General features: G+C 39.5%; 1 protein-coding gene across 5 annotated transcripts in view; it reads left to right on the top strand.

Annotated features, from left to right (window-relative positions):
* NRCAM (neuronal cell adhesion molecule) overlaps positions 1-26,607 on the top strand; it is a 340,964-nt gene that overhangs the window by 231,438 nt on the left and 82,919 nt on the right. For 3 of the 5 annotated variants that reach the window (XM_055420791.2, XM_055420787.2, XM_088834349.1), the window contains exons 4-8: positions 15,260-15,460; positions 17,849-17,866; positions 20,303-20,408; positions 22,761-22,957; positions 24,895-25,017. In XM_055420791.2, the coding sequence (XP_055276766.2) occupies positions 15,355-15,460; positions 17,849-17,866; positions 20,303-20,408; positions 22,761-22,957; positions 24,895-25,017 (550 nt within the window). In that variant the 5' untranslated portion in view covers positions 15,260-15,354. The remainder of the gene's footprint in view (positions 1-15,259; positions 15,461-17,848; positions 17,867-20,302; positions 20,409-22,760; positions 22,958-24,894; positions 25,018-26,607) is intronic. The other 2 variants (XM_055420793.2, XM_055420789.2) reach the window with 1 other exon arrangement.

Here is a 26,607-nt window from a genome sequence, read left to right as displayed (position 1 = left end):
AGAGAGGATGGGATGGTTGGATGGCATCACCAACTTGATGGCCATGAGTTTGAATAAGCTCCAGAAGTTGGTGAAGGACAGGGAAGCCTGGCGTGCTGCAGTCCATGGGGTCGCAAAGAGTCAGACACGACTGAACTGACTCTTAAGTAAATACCTGAGAGTAGAATTGCTGGGTTTATAATAAATGTGTTTTAAGTTTTAAGAGTTTGCCAGATTACCGTAAAGCCCAAGACTGTGAACCATGTGGCAAAGCCATGTCGGCTCCCTTACCCTCTGCCTGGGTGCCCCTTCTGAATTTAGTTTCTTGTTTTGTCTGCAAAAAAAAACAAACAAGAGAGATAGAGCGATTGGCAAATTATCTTCCAAAGTGTCTACCTTTTATAGTCTCACAGAAATGAAGGAGAATTCCAGTTTCTCCCCATGCTCACCAACACTTGATATGATCAGTCTTTTTGAAAACAGCTATTCACATGGGTGTGATGGTATCTCATTTTGGTTTTAAGTTGTATTTCCCCAATGATAAATTATATGAGCTTCTTTTCATGTGTTTGTTGGCCATTTGTATATCTTCTTTGGAAAAGTATCTATCCAAACCTTTGCCCAATTTTTTTTTTTTTTTACTATTTGTATTAATTTTGAGTTTTCTTTTTATATATTGTGGATAAAAGTTCTCTACTATCTTTATGATCTATAAATATTTTTCTCATAATCTGTGGCTTAGTTTTGTATTTCCTCATTAATGTGTTTTGGAGCACAAATGTTTTTTATTTTGATAACGTTCAAGTTATCATTTGTTTCCTTTTATGGTTATGCTTTTAGTTTCAGATCTAAAAAATCAAATCCAAGGTCACAAAGCTGTTCTCTTACTTGATTAAAATTATTGAATTTCATTCCTTTTAAAATGATCGAGAATGATCTGGATGCCACAACAATGCCTTAGCCATCTGTTTTTTAGTTTTATGCTTTAGTGGTTGTGCTAATGATAGGAATCCAGAGGCCAGGTATACTGTTGTCATTTTAAGTAATTATAACTTGGCCCCAGAAGCTTTATAATTTCCATTCTGCTGAGCACTGTTCTCAAAAAGTTCCTTCCTGCCTGTTTGCCATCCATTTCCTTTGACCACCCCAGCCCCAGGCAGCCATTGATCTGGACATAATTGAGTCTCAGATGATTGAGTTAAATTTAATTGAATAGTTCAAAATTTCCTGCACATTTTATTCTTTGCATGAGAAGATGGCACTCTTTTTTAAAAAGAAATTTGTTTTCTTGAGTTTATTTCCTTTGCGATGTTGTGTTAGTTTCTGGTGTACAGCAAAGTGATTCAGTTACATATTATTGTGCCACTGGTGTCAGGTTTATTCTTAATTTTGTGGCCTTGCAAATTAAAATTTTAAGCATCTCATGTAGAGATTACTACATTTGCTTCCCCCTCTTGAGAAAAATATACTCATAAACCTTGTTTTTGTACTCCAGCAAAGGCCTAGAACACTCTTTTTTTTAAAAATTCTTGAAGGAGTCAAAAACCTAAGCTTTAAAAGCCTTCCCAAGATAGGCTAGATGTATGTATGGACATACATAAGGGGCTGACCCTTGGCCTAGTGAGTTTTGGTAAAGGGGTAGTAACCCCAGTGCTTATCAACTTAAACCTGAGCGCACTGACCTGGCAGGCAGAGAGAGGACCTTTAACAGTTTCTTCTGCCCGTGACTGGGCGGCCCCAACACTCACATCCAGTACCCAGTGAAAGCCGTATCCAGTTGTTCTTTTCCGCTCTGGAATGTCTCTGGGGTTGGTCTGCAACCTTATTCTTGGTGGACTCCCTTGGTCTCCTATCTGCTCTCTCTTACCTGATTTACCCAGGTTTTTCATCCTAGACTCTGACAGCTGCTCTGCCAGCCTTTTGAATTGTTCTCCAAAAGATGTTCCCTCTTGTAATGCTCAGCTTGGCTCCACTGGATGCAGAGATCCAGAAACCACTGTCCAGCGTCAGCCAAGAGCCCCAAGCCTTCTCTCTGAGAAAGCACTGGACACTGCATGCCTTAGCTGCTTCCATCCTTCTGCCCTTTGTGTGAGGGTACTCATTTCTCCATTCCCACCTTGCCTACTTTTATCAGATCCAGTAACCAGCAGCCTTGTGGAATCTGATGCTTCGCTCTCTTTTTCCGTTGTCTGATCTTACTTGTTTTTCCCTTCTGCTGTAGCATCTCAGTGGTTTTACTGTGTTGCTGTGTGCTCAGGCACTTCAGTTGTGTCTGATTCTTGGCGACCCTATGAACTGTAGCCTGCCAGTCACCTCTGTTCATGAGATTCTCCAGGTAAGAATCCTGGAGGGGGTTGCCATGCCCTTCTCCAGGAGATCTTTCTGACCCAGGGATCAAACCCATGTCTTCTGCATTGCAGGCATGTTCTTTACCCACTGAGCCACTAGGGAAGCCCAATTTGATGGGCTTTTTATTAGAGTCTGCTTTATATCATAGCAGATGCAGCTCTCAGAATTCAGAGTAGGGCTAGAAGAGACCTTCAGTTCAGTTCAGTTCAGTTCAGAAGAGACCTTAGAGGTATTCAAAGCATGAGCCTTTATAGAGGGACTTCTGTGTAAATGTTTTCCTTGAAATAGTTATGATTCCTTTCATGTGCTTAAGAAATTATTTTTCATAGGTATTTTTTTTGCCCAACTTCTTTGTGAATTACCACAATTTTCAAATTTAAAACAGTGATAATCATAGTGTAACTTGGAAATTTCTGACATCTGCATCATTTTGTCTTTCATTTTTTTGTCTTCATCCTCCTATTTCACTTGTCCACTTACTTCCCAACTTTCTTTCCAGAAAGATTACAAATATTTATTTCTAGGAACTCAGTTTACTCATAAAAATTTTTTTTCATGATTTACTCACCTGAAGAGATGCAAAGAGGCTGTAATTCTAGGTTTAATGTTCCTATTAACCAACTTTGATGGAAACCAGAGACTTTTCTCTTCTGATTCTTCCAGGAAGCTGGAAACTTGGACCAAGAATGCTTTCCTCTTAATGATGCTTCTAACTTGCTCTTTGGGTTGGCATTTCTTCCACACCATAGCAGTGAAATTCCATATTCCTTCTGTGGAATCCATTTAAGTAGTTATAGTAATGGAACATGATCTTTTTATAGAAAAGGTGGTTTCTGAGAAGGCATACACAACAGATTATTCTAGAGCTTTGTCTCTTGGCTTGATAGAATCTCACATTGCAGAGAACAGTGTTTCTAACGTTCATATTTCTGTGTGCTTTGCTTCTATGGACTCCTGAGGAGCCCATAATTTAACTTCCTAGAGACTGAATTCTATTCTGAATGCTCAGAAGGAAGATGATCTTTGAAGTAGATCTGACAAATTCTCTTGGAAGCCGATGATGATTTGCTGATCATTTTTATAAATGCAGATTTTCACATAGACTGTTAAAAGAAAATTAAATGCATCAGGAATTAAATATGAATTACTCCCCCATTTTGTGGGTAAATTCTTTATAGTAGAAAATGTACTTTAGCAAGTGACTGAAATGTGTTCTTTGTATGAAATAGCCTCTAGCTGGAATGAAGGATTTCCAGCTACTTAGTTTATGATAATACACCTTCCCCAGCACCGATAACAAGCAGAAAACACAATTCTTCATGTCATGTCAGACTCCATTTCTCATTTTCATGGTCCCATTGTGATTACACAGAGCCTGGATACCTTGGAAAAATGCATTTGGAAATGTTACTGTGAAGATTATAGTCATCTGTGACAAGGCAGGAGGGACAGCCTTGGATGTGATTACTCTGTGATGTGATTACTCTGGGTGTTCTGCCTGCTCACCCTCATGCCCAGGCCCATATTTGGGGAAACCCAGTATATAGGAAAGAGTGATTCAGAAATGCAGCTAGACGGAAGGCAGAGGAGGTGGCTGCAGCCAACCAGCACCCACACAGCCCTTGCTCACCACCAAAATCCTGCCCCCTGGCTGATCACTGAGAGGAAACAATAGAACAGCCATCCCTTCTGAAACTCTTTCCAGAAAGGGACCTTCAGACTTACTGTGAACTTAGCATGCTCTCTGTGGCAATGATAGCAGTGCCCTATAGATATTCATAGGCATTAGACATTTCCCAGAATCCCTTGTGGTTAATGTCATTGACTCCTTCTGGTCCATGGGTTGGGAGCAGAAAATGTCAGCATCACCTCTGGGTAGGGGCAGTTAAGAGCAGGAAAGCACAGGGATTCTGAAAGTCACATATGGAGATGGTAGCCTCAGAGAATGGTGGAGCCTCTGTCACCTTAGAGCCTCTGTGCCACCCACACTGGGGCAGGAGTCAGTTATAAAGGGTACTGTGCTAAGCACTGAGACCTCTGAGTTGATTTCTCACAGTGGTTTAGCCTAACTCTCTGTCCAGCTCTTTCTTCTCCCCAAACCCTGACTCCAGGCTATTAGGAGTAGAATGCACTGAAACTTTGATCTCTGCTTTGCATCTCCACCCTCAGTGGCTCAAACCATTTAGCAACAAGAGCAGTTTGTAAATCCTTCCTTCTTATCTTTGAAATATGACATAAGTTTTTAAAAAGTGGCAATTCTGCCAGGCCTTCCAAAATGCTATTATCTACTATTAAATGGCTGCCATGTTGCCATATGTTGTTTACTTGGCAAATAGATAAGAATACTAATATCCTGCATGGTCTTTTCTGCTGAAAGTTTTAATAAACTGTTTCTGATCCTACATCTTTTCAGTGATATTTATAGAAATCTGTTTACAAGAAGATAAATAGAGCCAGAACTTGTTTCAGTGACTCGACAAATGTTTCTGAATATATTACTATCAAGGCCCATATTTCAGATTTAGTTTTCCAGTTCTCAGACTTCACCCTTAGAGCTATTCCCTACTTTCCATGTTTAAAAATTGGAACTTTGTTTCTGCTTTATAATCTGAAGGAAATCACCTAGGAAGTGGACCTTGCTTTGAAGGAATAGACCTGTCTCTAAGGCCTGCCTTTTTTCTTTTCCTCCCCCTTTTCTTTGATTCCCTGTTTAGTAGGAGAATAAGTAGATCCAAGTAGGAGCCAAGATAGAACACTAGCAGATTCTGGTCTGATTCATGAAGGTCGGAAGGTAAGAGAGGCAAACCGTCATGGAGCTCCCTCTCATCCTATTCTCTAGCTTAATATTTGCTTTTCTGCATTAGGAATAGATTGATAGAATACCTAAAATACTAAATCAGGCCTTGTTTTTGTTCAGTTGCTCAGTCATGTCCGACTCCTTGTGACCCCATGAACTGCAGCACACCAGACTCCTCTGTCTTTCGCCCTCAGTTTGCCCAGTTTCATGTCCATTGAGTCAGTGATACTATCCAACCACTTCATCCTCTGTCACTCCCTTCTCCTCTTGCCCTCAATTATTTTAGGGTAAAAAGCTTTCTTTGGTGTCAGTGGTAATTATTTTCTATTTATTGAGTACAAGTTTTGTATGAGAACTATAACAAATCTGTACTCTTTGGCTGTTACATACAAGGAAGTATATAGAGGAAATGAAATGATGGATTATTTTAGAGTCATCACCAGACTATTCATTTAGGATTCTTGTAGCTCCAGCCATGATATTGTAAGGAGATATGTGCATTGAAATCATCAACCCTCTTAAATGGGTATATTAGCATCTTTCTGGTTGCAAGGAACAGTCAGTCTGAGTTTTATTATTTTGGGTATCTGTGGCTATGTAACAAATCACCCCCAAATTTTGTGACTTGAAACAGTTGATGATTTTTTTTGTAATTCTGAGGCTCTATTAACCTTCAGGTGATTGACATCTGTTTGTTCTGTCTCAGATGTTTCTTCTGTGGCATGTGGTTTATTCAGCTGCTTTCAGCTGGAAGCTCAGTGGGGCCCAGAAAGACCAAGATGATCAGTCTACGTAAGGTCTCTTTCCACTCTCTCCTCTCATCATTCATAGTCGAGCTAAGCTTCCCAGAAGGAACATTACAAGAGGAAAGCCCCAGCGTGCAAGTGCTAATCATACCTCTCAATTTGCATAATCCTTGCTAAAACCCCATTGGCCAAAACGTCCTGTGGCCAAGCCCAGAGTCATTGTTGGGAGGGGGTGCTACACAGAGGGATGGATGCTGGAGGAGTGCGTCCTGGGGGCCAGCGATGTAAGTCTACCCACCACTCTAATGGAGGCTTATTTTAGAATTTGCAGGATGGAAGAAAGATGGGAAGATCTTTTGGCCACAACCACTGTTCTGACAAACCTCACAGAGAATTGGAACATTGTTTGGGATGCCAAGAGTTTTAGAGACCTGGTAATCATAGTACACATGGAGCAGGTCCTTGTCCTCACCTGAGGTGTTCACCAATGCTGCAGGCACTCAGTTGAGCATTTCGACTGATTCTGTTACTGCCTGCTGGCTTCGTTCTGCTCAGGAGCCCTCAGATGCCCTGCTGACTCACGGCTTCCCATGCTGCCTTGCCTCTGTGCCATCTTTGACCTTTGCTCCTGCTCCAGACTGTGACTTATTCTCCCTTTGTGCCTCGTATTCACTCTCCCCATGAAAAAGGAACTTGTTGCCAGTTGGTTGGTCACTCTCTAGCCTTCTAAAATCGCCAGGTCATCTCACAGGCACTGCGTGGCCTTTGGTCGGCCACCCACGCCTGATTCTTCTAGTCTCGGTCAGGATGGTGGGGTCAGTGCAGAAAGACAGACTGTGAGTAGGGCAAGCATTCAGAGGGAACAGTTTCCTCTCTGATCTGTTAGTTAACTGTGACTGGATTTGGAGGTAGGGTGAGGAAGGCTTCCTTTGAGAAAGTCCCAGGTGGTGCTAGTGATAAAGAACCCACTTGCCAATGCAGGAGATGTCACAGATGTGGGTTCTATCCCTGGGTTGGGAAGATCCCCTGGAGGAGGGCTTGGCTACGCACTCCAGTATTCTTGCCTGGAGAATCCCCACGGACAGAGGAGCCTGGCGGGCTACAGTCCATGGGGTCTCAGAGTTGGACATGACTGAAGCAACTTAGCACACGCGTGTGTACCGTTCCTCTCACTCTACCCATCCTTCCTTTTCTCATCAGCTCTCTCTCTGTCACCCCTGAAACTAATCCTGACAACTGTCACCAGATAACTGGTGGACACATGTGGGACAGGCGCCACCATTGGTCAGGGTCACCATTAGTCTCACCCTTATGGACTTTTGTGCCTTTGTGTATGTTTGATTTTTTAAACTGAAGTATTAGTTGATTTACAATGTTGTGTTAATTTCTTCTATGCAGCAAAGTGATTCTGTCATACATATATATACATGGACTTTTTAATAAGCATGCTTCATCCTTCATCTTAGCTCTCTCAATTAGATCATTCTCTACTATTTCCTTTCTTGTAATTTCTGTGCTAAATTAAGGAGAATTGAAAAAGCCTACATCCAAATAATTTTATGTGATGTAAATAACTAGATATTATTGAAAGACTTGCCTATTTTTGATCTAACTTCAATGGTAAAAAGGATTTAAAGCTGTTTTCTGTATCTAAGAGGCCCTTTAAATATTGTTTTATATATATTTAGACCTCTTTATACATAAAATAGCTCTAGAAGAATTCACAAAGCTTGGTAATAATAACATTCCCCAGGGAAAAACTGGGATTGTGTTGCTTGCTGCTGCTGCTGCTGCTAAGTCACTTCAGTCGTGTCCGACTCTGTGTGACCCCATAGACGGAAGCCCACCAGGCTCCCCCGTCCCTGGGATTCTCCAGGCAAGAACACTGGAGTGGGTTGCTTTGCTTACTTTGCATTATATGATCTTTTGTACCTTATGAATGTTGTACCATCTACTTATATGTTGCATACTTTTTTTGAGCTATTTTCAGTTCAGTTCAGTCGCTCAGTTGTGTCCGACTCTCCGCGACCCCATGAATCACAGCACGCCAGGCCTCCCTGTCCATCACCAACTCCCGGAGTTCACCCAAACTCATGTCCACAGAGTCGGTGATGCCATCCAGCCATCTCATTCTTGGTCGTCCCCTTCTCCTCTCGCCCCCAACCTTTCCCAGCATCAGACTCTTTTCCAGTGAGTTAACTCGTCGCATGAGGTGGCCAAAGTATTGCAGTTTCAGCTTTAGCATCAGTCCCTCCAATGAACATCCAGGATTGATCTCCTTTAGAATGGACTGGTTGGATCTCCTTGCAGTATAAGGGACTCTCAAGAGTCTTCTCCAGCACCACAGTTCAAAAGCATCAATTCTTCAGTGATCAGCCTTCTTCACAGTCCAACTCTCACATCCATACATGACCACAGGAAAAACCATTGCCTTGACTAGATGGACCTTTTTGGCAAAGTAATGTCTCTGCTTTTTAATATACTATCAAGGTTGGTCATAACTTTCCTTCCAAGGAGCAAGCGTCTTTTAATTTCATGGCTGCAATCAGCATCTGCAGTGATTTTGGAGCATCTTTTAATTTTTATTTAAAAAAAAAATTTGTTGCCCCTTTTTGTTATAAATTGAAGTATAGTTATGTTACTGTGTTTCAGGTGTACACATAGTGATTCAGATAAATATAGATATTAATATACTTTTTTAGATTTTTTTCCACTATAGATTATAAGATATTGAATATAGTTAGTTCCCTATGCTACACAGTGAGCTTCCCACATGACACTGGTAGTAAAGAATCCGCCTGCTGATGCAGGAGACATAAGAGACGCAGGTTCGATCCCTGGGTTGGGAAGATCCCCTAGAGGAGGGCATGGCAACCCACTTCAGTGTTCTTGCCTGGAGAGTCCCCATGGACAGAGAAGCCTGGCAGGCTGCAGTCCACCAGGTCGCAAAGAGTTAGACATGACTGAGCACAGCACAGTACACACATGCATATCACATCTTCTTTATCCATTCATATGTCAGTGGGCATTTAGGTTGCTTCCATGTCTTGACTGTTTTGAATAATGCTGCTATGAACACTGAGGTGCATCTGTTTTTTTGAGTTGGAATTTTTGTCTTTTCTGGATATTTACCCAGGAATAGGATTACTGGCTCATATGACAACTCTATTTTTAGTCTTTTAAGGAACCTTCATACTGTTCTCCTTAGTTACATTGCCTACTTTTAAAATTAACTTTCTAAAAGTCTGTCTTGTGTCCATTGTACTAACTTGCGGTTCCTTCAAAAGGTCAGGGTGAGTGTGTGATACACTTCTAGTGGTCACTATTCACATGCAATCTATTATGAAGAGGCCCCTGGAGATGTGCTCTAAGAAAATCTTCTGTAGACATTCAGAAACCATTAACACTTGGGTTTTTTTTTAACATCAGTGACTTAATTTGGTAATTTTGTTTGCTTATTGGCTGAATGCAAAGTAAGAGGATATGAGAGGAAGGGAAATGCTAGAGGCTTCTCAGGGTATGACAAGCTGGAAGCTCCAGAACTTTTCAGAAGAACTGGAGGTTTCGGTCTATCACTTTACATATCATGTGTGTCCTTAAGCAAATGACTCTACCATCCTCCATCTCAAATTCCTTATCATTAAACTGGGAAATGAAATAGAGTTTCTTGTTTGGGGTTATTGGCAAGATGAGATAAGTTAACACATGGAACAAACTCAGTGTGATTCCTGGCACAGAGAAGGTCCCAGTGAATGATGGCCCCATGATATTTTTTTCTCTCACCTGTTAAATGGGTAAAATAATTGCTTTCCTATTTTCTATGGTTTTATGAATACCTAGTAAGATAATCAGTTATAGTGCTCTGAGGATTGGAGATTTGAGCTGTTATCAAGATGTATTCTGTCATCTGTTATTTGGTTTAAAAACATCTGTTACTTGTCCTCCATTCCTTCAGTACCATTCCAGGTTATAGGTACCAGATTCCTTGTAGAATCTACTAAGGGACATCCTTTGGGGCTCGGAAGGAATTATAGTCATGTTCCTTTGCTTCACAAGATTTGCCTTGTTATTTGAAGAGATCATTGCAGTCCCTAGGGTCACGTAATCCAAAACTCCTTTTTTCTAAGGCACATTCATGGTAGTGGAGTTATGTAGGTTTGGATGACTTTGTTGATGTGTTAACTATACGAACTCTTTGTCCATTTCTCTCTAATCTTCCTTCCATAGTCTCAGACTCAAAACTTATGACTGACAAGCACAGGCATGGGCTAGGATTGGGCATTAATATGCTTATTCCTTTTGGTAAATGTTTAACAAAATATAAAAAGTAACCATCCCAATACTGCTCGGCTATAAAAGAAAAAAAAGAACAAAGTAATGCCATTTTCAGCAACATCGGTGGAACTAGATTATCATGCTAGGTGAAGTAAACCAAAGACATACCATGTAACATCACTATCACTGATATGTGGAATCTAGAATATCAATAAATGAACTTATGTTTAAAACGGAAACAGACTCACAGACACAGAGAACAGACTTGTGGTTACCAAAGGGGGAAGAGGATGGAGGAGGGATAAATTAGAAGTTTGGAATTAGCAGACACAAATTACTACATATAAAATAGAGAAACAACAGTGTCCTACTGTATAGCATAGGAACTATGTCCAGCATCCTGTAATAAACCATAATGGAAAATAATATGAAAAAGAATATATATATACACACACAGATACATATATCAATTACTTTGCTGTATATCAGAAACTGATGCAACATTGTAAATGAACTGTACTTCAATTAAGAAACAGTAACCATCCTGAGTTGGCTGCTAAAAATTACCTTTCACAGTCAAGATGATGCCACTTCCAGTTAGCTATCCACTCAGAGAGGCCAGCCGCTGATGGCTCACCAGGGCAATAATTAGTGTGCCAAAGGGCGTGCAGTCACATAAGCATCTTTGTTTATTGGCTTAGAGAGTAGATCATGTTACATTGTGCAATCAGCACTGAACCACCCATGTTGGGATGCGAAAAAGTACAAATAGGCTAGAATGAAATGGTCAGTAATGCATGGCCTCCTGGTTCTGGTAGAGAATTGCTATTTTTTTTCATTCTAATTAATTTCATTTCTCATTTGAGAAAAGCAAAGATTTTCTTTTCTTTCTAATGACAAGACATCTTAGGTAAGCAACAGGAGTATGAAACCTTTGTTAAAATGTGTGCTTGTATGATTTAATATGAATTTTATAACAAAAGAAATAAGGGAACCTTAATTTGTATTTCTTTCCTAATGGTGAAGTTTACTAAAGAAGGGAGATTTTTTTTTTCTCTTCTGTTTCAGAGATTCTAAAGGTAATGTGTGAAAAGTCGCTTTGAATGGAGTTTAAATGAAGCAAAATAGTAAAAGGCTTTCCTGTTTATGATTACTCTGGGTCATTTTAACAATATATGTATTTTTAAATATTGGGGTGATTTGTATTCTGAAGATGAACCTATCACCTTTCTCATTCAAGTATGCTTTAAAATGTCTGTGGCAAATATTTTTTTTAAAATACAAACTATGTTGTGCTAGCATGCCCTATAACTTGACTAAACAAGATGCTATTTCAGATGGGGGTTTCATTCATCATAATGTAATTGCATAAACCATTTAGTTTTCTTCGTGATTCTCAAGTAAAAGAGAATGACCATTTTTTCCAAGGTAAACTACAAGGCAGGTGGGCTCCTGGCAGAGCAGGGCTCTGATGTCAGTACTCAGAGTGCAGAAGCAGAGGTTTTCCTTTGTGAGACATGCAAAGTCCATCGCTCTTACAGAGAGGAAGTTCAGTTTTCTGTAGTTGTATTTGATTTTCACTATGACTGTCAGGGACCTAGTGCTGTCCTTAGAGATTGGGTTATTCACCTGTGATGGCATTCGTAGAAGTCAGTGATTTTCCATAGACAGGATTCAGAGGATGGGCTGGGCCATTGCTTTGTCCTCCCCAAACAGAACCTACACTGGAGATGATTTTGTGGCTATTGGTTTAAATGAGCTTACAGCTTCTGATGAGAGACTGCATCTTTATTTATTATAGTCCATGACCTCCTCTCATTGTGAAGATTTACTCATGTCTCTTTAAGTAAGTGCTGTCTCAATTTTTCTTAAGATTTTTATTTTTTTCTTTATACAACACTGTGATTTAATGTGCAGTATTTTATTCTGTATATATTCTGAAAAGATAAGCAGGTTGAATGATACTTTCTTTTATAGGATGTTGTCTAATAGTTTCTCTCTTTTGAAGGATGAATAGTTAAGGCATTCAGGGAAAACAAATAATGAATGAAGAACTTAGAAATTGTATGCATTACAATTTATTTGTACATCTTCTGGAAAGTGTTTTAGTTCTCTGGCATCTATTCCAGGCACTTAAATTGAATAAACTCAATTAGTTTGACACAGAATTCAGGCAGGTGTTCCCTTTGTTTTCTCAATGTTTGGTTCTATAGTTTTCTCTCAGTATGTGTAGCATGTTTGTTTTAGGGTCATCTTGTCATTTATGTTTATTTTCCTTGAAGACTATCTATGAATTCACAACTAGCATTTCAACAGAAAAAATCATGAAAGACCTAAGTAAATCTGATTAAATAGTATAGATCTGCTTTGCATGCACAGAAAGATAGTCTGGTTTATATTTTGGTTAGTAATGGTTGGGTGAGCTTCTCTACCTGCCTCTCAATGTTTAAATCATGATGTTTATGTGTTGTAATATAGAAAGACAAATTTCCTGGATCTTAAATGAAAGCACACAGTATGGATGTTTCATTCACAAAATAGTATTTATATATGTATAATGTCTATGTTTAGAATTTTTTGCTTTTGTTTAGCATATTTTTGTATTTGTTTTACAAGAAATACCCAACTACAGTTATAATTATGTTCAAATCGGAACTCAGTTGCTAGCAAAACACATGTTATCAGCATCATTTCATTTCTCTTTTATACATTTAAGCTCTCTTCCACACACAGACATTATATGACAACTAATTTGACCAGATTGATAAGAGTTTGGTTTTCAAACCAAGTAGTGTAAATATAGACAGTTATGGTTTCACTCTGTTACCTTTGCAAAAATGCCTCCTCTTCAAGAGGATTTATATAGAGGACTTCTGGAGAAATACAGTTTTTTGACTTTTAGACCATAATGCTGAATTGAGTAAGAAACTGAAGAATTCTGGTGGGAAACCAGGGATTCCCAGGTTGTATGATGGTAAAGAATCTGCCTGCCAATGTAGGAGACTCCAGAGACATGGGTTTGATCCCTGGGTGGGAAAGATCCCCTGAAAGAGGAAATGGCAACCCACTCCAGTATTCTTGCGTGGAAGATCCCATGGACAGAGAAGCCTGGCGGGCTACAGTCCATGGGATCGCAAAGAGTCAGGCATGACTGAGCATGCATACATGTTCATAAGTATAAATATAAATATAGCCTTAGGTAGACTGTGGTCAGAGTGCCTTTCTGAATACCACCTCATTTCCCCCTTTCCCTGCTTTTTTTTTTTCTACCAATGTTATTTACTCCCTACCATATGCTAGACACTGTGATGAGCTCTGGGGACATGATAGGGAACAGGGAAGATGTGGTCCCTACCCTTTGGAGGTTTTCAGTTGAGTGGGAAAGATAGACATTTTAAAAATACACAATTACACAAATAATTCAGTAATGAAACTGCATGAATGACCCTAGTTTATAATAATAGCATCTCTCCTACCTTCTTGAGAGAGAGCCATGGGTCACTCGCATCTCTTCGGGGAAGATTATACCCATCATTTCACGCAGGAGTCTGCTGTTGGACAGAAGCCTGTATTCTGTGTTTGTGTGCATGTTTTCTTGTGTACAGTAGACACTTTCATGCGCCAGGTACACTATTTTAGTTTACAAAGGTGGGAGAGGCACAATCTTTGCCTGAAGTAGTAGGGGAGAGAGCATCAGTTCAGTTCAGTTCAGTCGCTCAGTCGTGTCCGACTCTCCACGACCCCATGAATCACAGCACGCCAGGCCTCCCTGTCCATCACCAACTCCCGGAGTTCACTCAAACTCACCTCCATCGAGTCGGTGATGCCATCCAGCCATCTCATTCTCTGTTGTCCCCGTCTCCTCCCACCCCCAATCCTTCCCAGCATCAGAGTCTTTTCCAGTGAGTCAACTCGTTGCATGAGGTGGCCAAAGTATTGGAGTTTCAGCTTTAGCATCAGTCCTTCCAATGAACACCCAGGATCGATCTCCTTCAGAATGGACTGGTTAGATCTCCTTGCAGTCCAAGGGACTCTCAAGAGTCTTCTCCAGCACCACAGTTCAAAAGCATCAGTTCTTCGGTGATCAGCTTTCTTCGCAGAGCATACATATCCCCTAAAAGTATATACCTGTATAAAAACGTGATGAATAAAACAAGGAATTTCAGGGGTTCTCAGAGGGTGAAATAAATGACTTTATTGAAGTGGTCAGCTTGTGTTTCCATTTTCAATGATCTATAAAGAAGTCCTTTGGACACTGATGAGAAAATTTGGTGGAGAGGACATTCCAGGTAAAAGGAGTGGGATAAACCAAGGCAAGAAGTTGGCAAAACTCAAAGCATATTGAAGGACTGGCCCAAGAAAGAAAAGCAGAATCAGGCAATCAAAATGACAAAAAAATAAATAACTTATGTAGAAATAGGAGGAAATAAGGTTGGTAGGATAAACTCAGACCAGATAATTGAAATTTTTGTATTACCTGTTTAAGGGTATTTTGAACTTTTTTGGGTAGGTCCCATGAGACTACTCCGACATTTAACTAAAGACCTTTTGAGAAAATTAGTCAGCATTGTTTCAGAGGGTTGCTGCAGTGAGGAAGACCTGGAACTCAGAGCCCAGGCATGTCTGTTGCCGCAGTCCAGGTAAGAGATGGAAAAGGCCAGTATTCTTGGTGGCTCTGCCGGTAAATCAGTGTTTGAGGTTTGAAACAAATTGACAACCACACCCTGAACTTTCTCAGAGAGAATCTCTGGAAAAGAGAAGCCATTAGGCCTCCCCTTTGAAGTTACACCTTTTAACCGATTTAAAGCCAAGTTTTCTTGCTCTATTAGAGACATGGTAGCCTCTGATATAAACACAGATATTTAAACTGGGAAAACCAGAAGGATGGCACTAACAGGTTTTGCTTGACATCGTTGCAAATATTTCTGACCTAATTTTAGCTGATTTATTAATAAATGATTCTTTCAGTCCTCAGAGTTAAATATTTAAAAGTTAGCTCCCATTTAGAGTTCATGTATAATACAGAACTGATGTTCTGAACTGCAGACTTCCTCACTTCATTTCCTTCTTTCAAAAAAAAAGATGCACTCATTCTTCTTCTATCCTTTTTCAGTTTCCTGCATGAGAATTATTGAAACACTGCACACAAATCATTTGTGAAAGAAGAAAAGGAAATTCAGCTTGTGGGGCTCAGCAGGAGCTTGGCTAATGCAGCTTAAAATAATGCCGAAAAAGAAGCGCTTATCTGCAGGCAGAGCGCCGCTGATGCTCTTCCTGTGCCAGATGATTAGTGCACTGGAAGTCCCTCTTGATCGTAAGTATTAACATTGCAAAGCTCTGAGCCCCTGGAGCCAGAACCTCCCCGGCATTTATCGCCACTCTGAACAGTGTGAATGGAGGACACGTCTGTGTGATCCTGAAAAGCGAATCAAACAGCACCTGGTGTTTATAAAGAATCAGTCCCTAGGAAAAAAAAGAATTCAGACTCTAGAAAAGGCCAAACACACGGTCCCCTCCCTGTCAGTCTTTCCCTCCCTTCAGGTCCTTTTGGCGTACCACTGAGGGGGCTGGCCCAAGAAGGAGTGAACTGTGAGCTGATCTTCCCAACAGGCAACTTTTTATAGAAACCATCCTGCAAGAAAGCCATAGGAATTGCTTTTGGACACAGGCGGGGAAGGAGAGGGAGGGACGAACTGAGAGAGTAGCATTGACACGTGTACACGACCAAGTGTGAAGTAGATAGCTAGCGAGAAGCTGCTGATGGCACAGGGAGCTCAGTTTGGTGCTCTGTGGTGACCTAGAGGTTGGGGAAGGAGGCTCAAGAGGGAGGGAATATATGTATACATTTAGCTGATTCACAATGTTGTACAGCAGAAACTAACACAGAATTGTAAAGCAACTATATTCCAATAAAAAGAATGATCACGGATTACCTCCCCCCCCCATTTATCTCCTTCCCACCTCTCCATCTTCTCCCTTCATATGCTGAGTAAAATTATCATCTCTCAGCCAACCCCATACCCCTCCGTATCCCCAAACTACCCATGACTCATTTCTCTTGACTCAGACAAGGCAAAGTTCACTTTTGAGTTTTGAATCTTAAGTATGAGTTTAGAGCTAGAAAATGTGTCTATCAAAGCCTAGTGAAAGGTCTTTGTTTTAAAAATGGTGATTAAAGACCAAGATGTCAATGTTGAAAATAAAACAAGTCTTCAGCAAAATTGCTATTTAGAATGGAGCACGTAACAGCTACTATAGGAGCCCACCCTTTCCTGAATAAAGAACCGTATATGCTGCACTCTCCCTGAGCAGGGTGGTGTCTGAAAAATTACAGATAATGCTAAGTGCCAACGGGTTACTTTTCCTGCAATGGAAAGCAGAATTTCAAATCTGGATAATTACTGTACTTCAGAATTGATTTATTCTTTATCCCTAATCTACATGACCTCTTTAAATCCATTAGCTTCTTGAATAGAACATCTGTTTGGCAAGCTTTCCAAGGTGCAAGAAGGATAACACTTTCCTGGGGCAATTCAATTGTTGTGATGTCATTTTTTTTTTTTTTTTTTAACCAAAAAGGTTGCAACTGCCAGTGGGAAGAAGAGGTGTGATGGGCCCCATATTTTGTTGACTCCCTTTGCTGTGCATCTTTAAAGTATAAGAAAATGCAATATTCAACTTCTTTTCAAAAGATATTCATTCAGTGACCTTAATTTCAATTAAAAAAAAAAAAGATATGATTGGTTAAGCCCATTGGAGTTTGAATGCCTAAGTAAGCATTTGCCCTAGCAGATATGTAGGAGAAAGAGAAAAGCATTGAGAGAAATGCTTTTGTTCTCTCTTGTGTTAAATATATTCCCCCTTAATCTGACTGCTCAATCTAACAATCAGAGGGAAACAGTCACCTACAGCTAACTCAATTATCCTGCTAATGGAGAAGAGGCAGAACCATGATGAAAAGAAAGTCACGGACAACCCAGGCGCTCCTGCATTAACCTTTGCAAGTAGTAATGACAGGCGGCACAGCGGAATCATGTGAATTGCATGCTAATGTAATTTCTTCCTGCCCCAGTTCCTTACACCTTTTTTGCACCTTGGGGTAGGTACTAGCAGCCCTGGGTGACTGAGGCATTCTGAGACAGAAATATGTTAGCAGTCTGAAAAGTGCAGTTACCAACATGGGGATTAACCATGGAAATATAAAAACCTCAAATCAGTGCTGGATTTGACTTGGATGGAGCACTCTCCTTGTAGCAGTGTGCCATTGTTAGGTATCATTACCATGTGCATAGTGATTTCTGGGATAATAGGATCAGACACAACACAGTATGTGACAACTCAGATTAATTGTAGATTTAAGCTATTTTTCAAATTGAACATAATTACTTGTCCAGCACATGTATGGCATGGAACTATCCATTTCTGTTCCTGGCAGAATCATTTTTTTGGCCTATAGCATCTCTTTTGTTCTTCCCATATGTTTCTGTAGAAATCACTGCTTCAGGAATAAACAAAACCTTTAATGGGAGTTTCTTTCTCTTGCTACTTTACCAGCTCCACCTTTGCTCTACTAGTTTTTTAGGTTAAATAAAATAGACAAGACGCCCCTATTATCTTCAGGGTGCTAACGTTCCTATTACTAACATCTGGTTTTCTTTAATCCTGTTCGCCCACTCACCTGCTGATATTGATGGGGAAAAAGCAAAACTTCTTGAAGACTGTAAGTGTCTTTCTGTCATTACCAGGCAGTGTGAAAATTTGACTGTGTCTTTGTTTTTGAATGAATACTGTGAATTAAATGCATGATTTTATTTTCATGGCTAATGTCTTTTTAAGCATGTGTGTTTACTGTGGCTAAGCATTGCAATGAAATTCCAAGAAGCAGGTTGAATATATTCCCTGCATGAATTCTGGACTCAGGTATTACTGTTTTTCTTTTACCAATATTCTGCACTACTAACTTCTGTGCTTCATTCACATCTGATGTAACTCAATGAGAATCACAAAATTGGAAGAGAACGTCTGGTTCTAAATGCTATTAAAGGCTGGCTGGAATAAAAGCATGTTTTTGGATATATATAGGAGTTGGGCACTTGCAGGTACTTTAGCAGAGTTCATTCATATACTTGCTCAATCTGCAAGACTGGGTAGATTAGTGTTTCTTAATGTCATCAGTAAAATGGCCCAGAGAGTTTGAATCTTGTTTGGAAGTGTACAAAAGACAAGTGCCCCCAACTCACATCCTTTCTGAGTGGCATGCTCTAATCTAAAACTGCTGCCTCTGACAGCTGGGCACCACCTATCATCTACCTAAAAAAAATAATAATAATTTTCAAGCATTTGAAAAATCCTTTGGTATTGGATTAACCAGGACAATTATATAAAATCACCTTTTCCCCTTGTTACTCCATAGCCCTTGTTGGTTGCCCGATGACCTCAGCACTGTTCAAAGAGTTCCATCTAGATGGTCAGCTCCTGGCTGTGTTTTGTGGCAGCTAAACCAGCTCCATTAAGTTCTGGGTCTGAGACCACCACCCTTGTATCTCTGTCACTCATAGAAAAGCAGAAGAAATCAGATTGAATCACTCCTAAAAGTCCCCCTTACCCACAACCTATGCCTGCTGATCCCTTAGTGGGGAATTCTAAGCTGCTTTCCATCATCCCAGACTCTATACTGCCAGAGCCTAAAGGATCACTGCAAAGTGAAGCTAGTCTAAATAAAAATGACTTTGTTAATAATCTAAATACAGGTAATATCACTGAACCATTACAGTTTGACATGGACTAAGAATTTTGCACAAGTAATTTTATTTGATTTTCCCAACAACCCTAGGAGGTAGACACCACTTTCAAACCCTGTTTTCAAACCCTTTACAGAAATGAGGGCTCACAGAAGTTAAGAAACTTGCTTGAATTCTCACAGCTGGTAAAAAGTAGACAGACTAGTTATTAATTGTTAGACCAAACTGCTACCCAGCATTGGTAACTGACTGGGCTGGAAAGGATGAGGCTCCCCTGGACAGTGCTAGAGGCTGAAAGGAGCAGTTGGCTTAGGGTGAGGAAGGGATGGATCTTGAAAGGGAGTTGAAATTGACACTGTGCAGTATCCTGCAGTTAACAGGTGCACAGTAAATGATGGCAATTATGAGTTCCATTTTCGATCTGTGTTTTATGTGTTCTTTGGATATTCAGTAAGAGCTGTCTGGTCAATAGACACAAGATTGGAGACAAAGGAAACAGACTCATGCCTGCAGATTTATAAGCCATTTTTAAGCCATGGCCACTTTGCTTCTCCCTGCTTGCCTAGGAAGTCAATCTATTTTGCTGCATGAGGCAACAGAAAAGTCAAAATAGATTATTTCTCCCTTCCCCTCCTGTTCTACACTCTGATTCTGATTTCACAAGAAGGAGGGCGTGGTAATCTTAGAGTGACTTGAACATCAAATGTCCAGATACCAGGTTTTCTTCAGATTCAGTTGTTCTGTGTCAGAATAGTTTCTTCCTACAGTAATAAATGATCACATAGCACTTGGAAGACTGAAATGAGAATACTGTTTCCTATAACAGAGAGCTTCCCAATTCATCTACTAAATAAGCCTGTTTTATCTTTGTTCCTAGTAGCCGCCTTCCTCCTGGCTCTAATAAGACATGTCAAGTCTCTGATTTAATCATCTTTTTAACATTGCTTCTCAAATATATTTGTTACCAGTGTATTAATTTACATGAACCCAGGAATGAACTATGAATTGGTTATTCTTTTTTAATAAAGTTGCAAATTTACCTCATAACAAATTTTATCAAAAAGCATCATTTGAACCAAATGTCTCAGAGAAATTTCTCATTGTTACATCAGAAATGAAAATCTTAATTTTAAGTTTATATTGGTAATGAATTTCCCAAACTTTCAGTGTGGGAAATGGGCTTTATGAACACATATAAAGTTACCAGAAGGGAGTTATGTCTTGACTCCAAAATTTTAGGAGTCTTTTAGCCAAAAATCTGCTGAGTTGTGTGTTACCACAGGAGAAATTACTAAAAACATTTGGAGCATACTTAATCTAGGGTAAGTGATTTTGATACAGAAAAAAATATAATAATTACTATTACAATATTAAATAATTTGTTTCTATCCATTGTTCTTCTTTCTCCAATTAAGTGGTACAGCCACCAACCATCACTCAACAGTCTCCAAAAGATTACATTATTGACCCTCGGGAGAATATTGTAATCCAGTGTGAGGCAAAGGGGAAACCTCCTCCAAGGTAGGTGTGCTTTCTGTTGTTATAATACTGAAAAGAAGTATTGATCGATCCCTGGGTAAGGACAATCCCCTGGAGAAGAGAATGGCAATCCACTCCAGTATTCTTGCCTGGAGAATCCCATGAACAGAGAAGCCTGGTGGGCTACGGTCCATGGAGTCAAAGAGAGTCAGACACGACTGAGCGACAAACACGTTCACTTTCACACTCTCACCTATTATTAAGGTGTCATTTGTAGGTTCATTGTTTTGTCTCTCTGCTTTTAATTAAATTCAGTTGGTTCTTCCTGAAAACCCAGGTGGTTGTATTTCCATACTGATACCTTTCTGTGTGACATGCTAAAAAATTGTGGGGAGATGTCGAAAGAGCCTTCTGACAGCCTGTGACATGGGCAAATTCCTTCTCTATTGGCCTCGGTGTCTTCATGTGTAAAATAAAGAAGCTGAATTGCACAACTTCTAAGATCTCTCCTAGCTCTCTCGAAATCTATAAAACAGCCCCAAGTGGTTTTCCAAACATGGCAGAGTTCAACACTCCGGATGCTTCATATGCATCTTGGCATGAGCACTGCAGAGCATTTTAGACTTGGGAGAAACATTAAACATTATCTTGTCCAGCCAATATATTTTATAGGGGGAAAACTGATGCCCAATAATGCTAGGTAACCTTATCCAGGTTCCACACCTCCTTAGTGGGTGATCTGTAACTTGTCCAATAATATATGGCATTTTTCAAGAATTGGATGATTATTATGGACATATAAGGTGGAATTTTTAAGTTATAAAATAGAAAGGAGATTTTCTAAATATTGTATTTCTGAGTTTGTCTATGACCAGCCTTACTAATCTATCACAGACTGGCACCAGAGGAAAAAAATTAACTGGCAGTAAATACCTAAGGATATCAAAAATTTCCATCAAAGGCTGACTTAAAACAATCTGTTCTGCTGTATTATTAGAAACTTTTGAGCACTTAAGCACTAATGCAATGTCCTTTGATGGACAGTGTCCCCTTCAGTTTGCTGCTGCTGCTGCTGCTGTGTCACTTCAATCGTGTCCGACTCTGTGTGACCCCATAGACGGAAGCCCACCAGGTTCCCCCGTCCCTGGGATTCTCCAGGCAAGAACACTGGAGTGGGTTGCCATTTCCTTCTCCAATGTGTGAAAGTGAAAAGTGAAAGTGAAGTCGCTCAGTCGTGTCCGACCCCTAGCGACCCCACGGACTGCAGCCTACCAGGCTCCTCCATCCATGGGATTCTCCAGGCAAGAGTACTGGAGTGGCTTGCCATTGCCTTCTCCGCCCCTTCAGTTTAACACTCACTTAATACTTCCTATAATTCCCTGTTAGGCAGGATTTCTCCACCTTAGCTCTGTTGATATTTTGGGTTGGATAATTTTTTTTATGGAGGCAGAGCTCTCCTGTGCATTGTAGGATATTTTACAGCATCCCTAATCTCTATTTCTCATAAGCCAGTAGCATCCACTACCACTGCCTCCTGCCCTAGGAGGTGTGACAACTCCCACTAAATGGATAAACAGTGGGAAGGGAAATGCAAGAGGGCTTGGGAATCATGGAAAAGTTTAGAAATTAATGCTTGTGTAAGAGCATGGCCATTGTTCATTTGTAACCAGTTACCAAGTCTTTAATTACATGACCTCTGTGACTTTTATATAAGGCAATCATTCATTTTATATAAACAAAACTGAAAAAGAAGACTTTTAGTTGCCAATTTGAAATACTTTCCCAGAAATTTTCAAAATCATCTCTAGATTAAAAATTCTCACATATATTTTATATAGAATGGTCACTTTTTAAATGAAAGCTGACATTTAAAATACCATTGAATTCAAGTGTCTTCCTCTCCTCCGAACTCACACTTTGCCTGGTGGTAACTTGACACTAGTCTGACCACTTTTAATATACACATATATTAGTACTTGCAAAGGCCTTTCATGTTGCTCTTCACCCTGCAGCAAATTTTCATAGACAGGTTATCAATTCTATAAACAATGGAGTTTACAATAAAAATGCTAATAAAGCTCTAAGAAGGTGTGCCCTGGTGACCTACTTACAATATTTTCTTTGAAAAATGACAGGCAATTGGTATGCATGGTTTCTTTATTGAGTCAGATTTTGGTACTTCTGATGAAGACATGTACCTTAGTATGCATGGTCAGCACTTTTTTCTAAGTCACGATTCAGTGAAATATTTTAGGTATGGAGCTTATTGCTCTTTTATTGAATATTAAAGTCTAATTATTCAGAAACTCATAAAACTACAAGGAATTTGTTGAAGAGTAAGTAATCCTGTTTTTCTGGACTGTTAACAAGCTTAATCCTCTATGTGCCTGGCAGCTTTTCCTGGACCCGAAATGGGACTCATTTTGACATAGATAAAGACCCTCTCGTCACCATGAAGCCTGGCTCAGGAACCCTCACAATCAACATCGTGAGCGAGGGGAAAGCAGAGACCTATGAAGGAGTCTATCAGTGTACAGCCAGGAATGAACGCGGGGCTGCGATTTCTAATAACATTGTCATCCGTCCATCCAGTAAGTCAGACCTGTTCGCGGAACAGGACCCTTTTTAAAGTCTGACTCCAACACCAGCCATCTGTTACATCATCCAAATAACCATTACAAGAAGGCAGTGGCATTGATGCCAATACTCTTGACTTTATTTTTGCATGAAAATCGTCACCCTTTTCCACTTTTTCCCAATTCCTCAGCCTAATGTTTTGCCAAACCAGTGTGTATTTTGTAAAAGTCCAGAATAAATCACCAAGGGTAAGAAAAATGCTTCTTCCTCAGATTGATCTAATCATTAATTTCTCCTGAATCTTATGTACAAGCATAGTCCATATAGTCAGATGGAGATAAATTCAATATAAAATGGGTAATTGAGGTATGTGTTACTTCTTTAAGCATCTTTTAATTGAAATATGGTTGATGTACTTTATTATAAAGGTTATATATATATAATTAGTGATTCACAATTTTAAAGGTTATACTCCATTTAAAAATATTATAAAAGTTGGTTATATTTCCTATGTTATGTAATATATCCTTGTAACTTATTTTATACACAGCAGTTTGTAGTTCTTAACTCCTTCCCCTTATATTGCCCCTCTCCTCTTGCCTCTTCCCACTGGGAGCCGCTAGTTTGTGAGTGAGTATATATCTGAGTCCACTGCTGTTTTGTTATATTCACTAATTTGTTGTATTTTTTAGATTCCACATATAAATGATATCATCTATCTGTCTTTCTCTGTACAAAGAGACCTATTTCACTTATCACAGTGTCCTACAAGTCCATCTATGTTGCTGCAGTTGGCAAATTTTCATTCTTTTTTATGGCTGAGTAATATTCCATTGTGTGAAAGTGAAAGTGTTAGTTGTTCAGTCATGTCTGACTCTTTGTGACCCCATGGACTATAGCCTGCCAGGCTCCTCTGTCCAAGGAATTCTCCAGGCAAGAATACTGGAGTGGGTAGCCATTCCCTTCTCCAGGGAATCTGTCTGACCCAGGGTTGAACCCAGGTCTCCTGCATTGCAGGCAGGTTCTTTACCATCTGAGCCCCAGGGAAGCCCAATATTTCATTGTATGTCATACACACACACACACACACACGTCTTCTTTATCCAGTCATCTGTTGATGGACACTTAGGTTGCTTCCGTATCTTAGCTATTGTAAATAATGTTGCTATGAACATGAACATTAGGGTGCATATATTTCTTTAAACATTTTTATATCAAAATTTCACTGGAAATAGAGTAGCTTCATTATCTTGATATTATTGTAACTCTTTTTGCAATAGTCAGTACATTCTCTCAACAACCCAAGAGTGTGTATTTCAAGAACAGTGGCCATTAGAAGGTCTGGTCATTTTTAAAGCTTTTTTCAATTATGTGTGTAATATGTGTGCTTTATAGAACAAATCAACTACAATGAACAAAAAAGAAATGTAAAAATTGTTCAAGAATCTTTTCACTCAAGGAAATTACTGTTTTACATTTTTTTGTATTTTTACCTAGGCAGATATGTATGTACCTATTGAAAACAAACTCATTCTGAATTTGTAACCTTTTTGGCTTATCTACATATCATGTGTATTATATTAATCTTATACTTATTGTCTAACTGTCTTTATACAACATGTAACACTATTTTATTCAAAAGTATAGGTTTACCATTATTTCTTTCACAAATCTTTTTATATATATAAGTGTTTTTCATTCTTTTGTGAAAAGCATGCTTTTAACAAAATCATTATGGATCTTCAAGGATTTATATAATGTAAATTCTTAGAAATGGACTTGCTGACTCAGAACTTACCCTATGAATGTCATTTTTAAAAAATTTGTTATCTTAATTTCCATAAATTCCAAGTTACTATTTCTCTACAAGTTTGGTTTATTTTTCTTTCTAGTACTTTTTTTTGTTTTCCAGTGCAGAAATAACTTAGAAGTTATTATTTTATTTTATTAGGGTCACCATTGTGGACCAAAGAAAAGCTTGAACCAATAACACTTCGAAACGGCCAGTCTTTGGTCCTTCCCTGCAGACCACCAATTGGGTTACCACCACCCATAATATTCTGGATGGATAATTGTAAGTTTTAAAAAAATGAACTTTCTATCAGAGTCTTATGATTATTGGCTATTCCAGTCAATGATTACCTCCTGTGATTCATGGTTAAAAATTTTTTTAGAGATGCTCAGAAAAACAAATCACATATCATTTCATTCATTTGCTCTGTTTTATTGAACACCTCCTATGTACCTATTTACCTTGATTCATAGACCTAACATTCCAGGTTCCTATGCAAAATTGTTCTTTACAGCATCAGTCTTTATTTCCGTCACCAGTCACATCCACAGCTGGGCATTGTTTTCACTTTAGCTCAGCCTCTTCACTCTTTCTAGAGCTATTTCTCCACTATTCTCCAGTAGCATATTGGGCATCTACTGACCTAAGGCGTTCATCTTTCAGTGTCATATCTTTTTGCCTTTTCATACTGTTCATGGGATTCTCAAGGCAAGAATACTAAAGCAGTTTGCCATTCCCTTCTCTAGTGGACCACATTTTGTCAGAACTCTCCACCATGACATGTTGGTCTTGGGTGGCCCTACCCGACATGACTCATAGTTTCATTGAGTTAGACAAGGCTGTGATCCAAGTGATCAGTTTGGTTAGTTTTCTGTAATTGTGGTTTCTATTCTGTCTGCCCTCTGATGGATAAGGCTTGTGGAAGCTTCCTGATGGGAGGGACTGGCTGTTTGGGAATCTGGGTCTTGTTCTAATCTAATGGGTGGGACCAAATAAGAATCCCTCAGAAGAAATGGAGTAGCCCTCATAGTCAACAGAAGCATCCAAAATGTGGTACTTGGGTGCCATCTCAAAAACAACAGAATAATCTCTGTTCACTTCCAAGGCAAGTCATTCAATATCACAACAATCCAAGTCTGTGCCCCAACCAGTAATGCTAAAGAAGCTGAAGTTGAACAGTCCTATGAAAACCTACAAGACCTTCTAGAACTAACACACCTTTTCATAATAGGGGACTGGAATGCAAAAGTAGGAAGTTGAGAGTCACCTGGAGTAACAGGCAAGTTTGGCCTTGGAGTACAAAATGAAGCAGGACAAAGGCTAACAGGCTTTTGCTAACAGAACACACTGATCATCACAAACACCCTCCTCCAATAACACAAAAGACCATTCTACACATGGACATCACCAGATGATCAATACCAAAATCAGACTGATTATATTCTTTGCAGCCAAAGATGGAGAAGATCTATACAGTCAGCAAAAACAAGACCGGGAGCCAACTGTGGCTTAGATTATGAACTCCTTATTGCAAAATTCAGCCTTAAATTGAAGAAAATAGGGGAAAACACTAGAACATTCAGGTATGACCTAAATCAAATCCCTTATGATTATACATTGAAAGTGACAAATAGATTGAAGGGATTAGATCTGGTAGATAGAGTGCCTGAAGAACTATGAAAGGGGGTTCGTAACATTGTATGAGAAGCAGTGATCAGAACCATCCCCAAGAAGAAGAAATACAAAAAGGCAAAATGGTTGTCTGAGAAGGCCTTACAAAGGGCTGAGAAAAGAAGAGAAGCTAAAGACAAAGGAGAAAAGGAAAAATATATCCATCTGAGTGCAGAGTTCCAAAGAATAGTAAGAAGAGAT

The sequence above is a fragment of the Moschus berezovskii genome, chromosome 3, assembly GCF_049115385.1.
Source record: "Moschus berezovskii isolate FMDL1 chromosome 3, NW_MosBer_1.0, whole genome shotgun sequence".
Classification (NCBI taxonomy): domain Eukaryota; kingdom Metazoa; phylum Chordata; class Mammalia; order Artiodactyla; family Moschidae; genus Moschus; species Moschus berezovskii.
The sequence above is the reverse complement of the archived record's forward strand: the minus strand, read 5'-3'. Positions and strand labels throughout refer to the sequence as shown.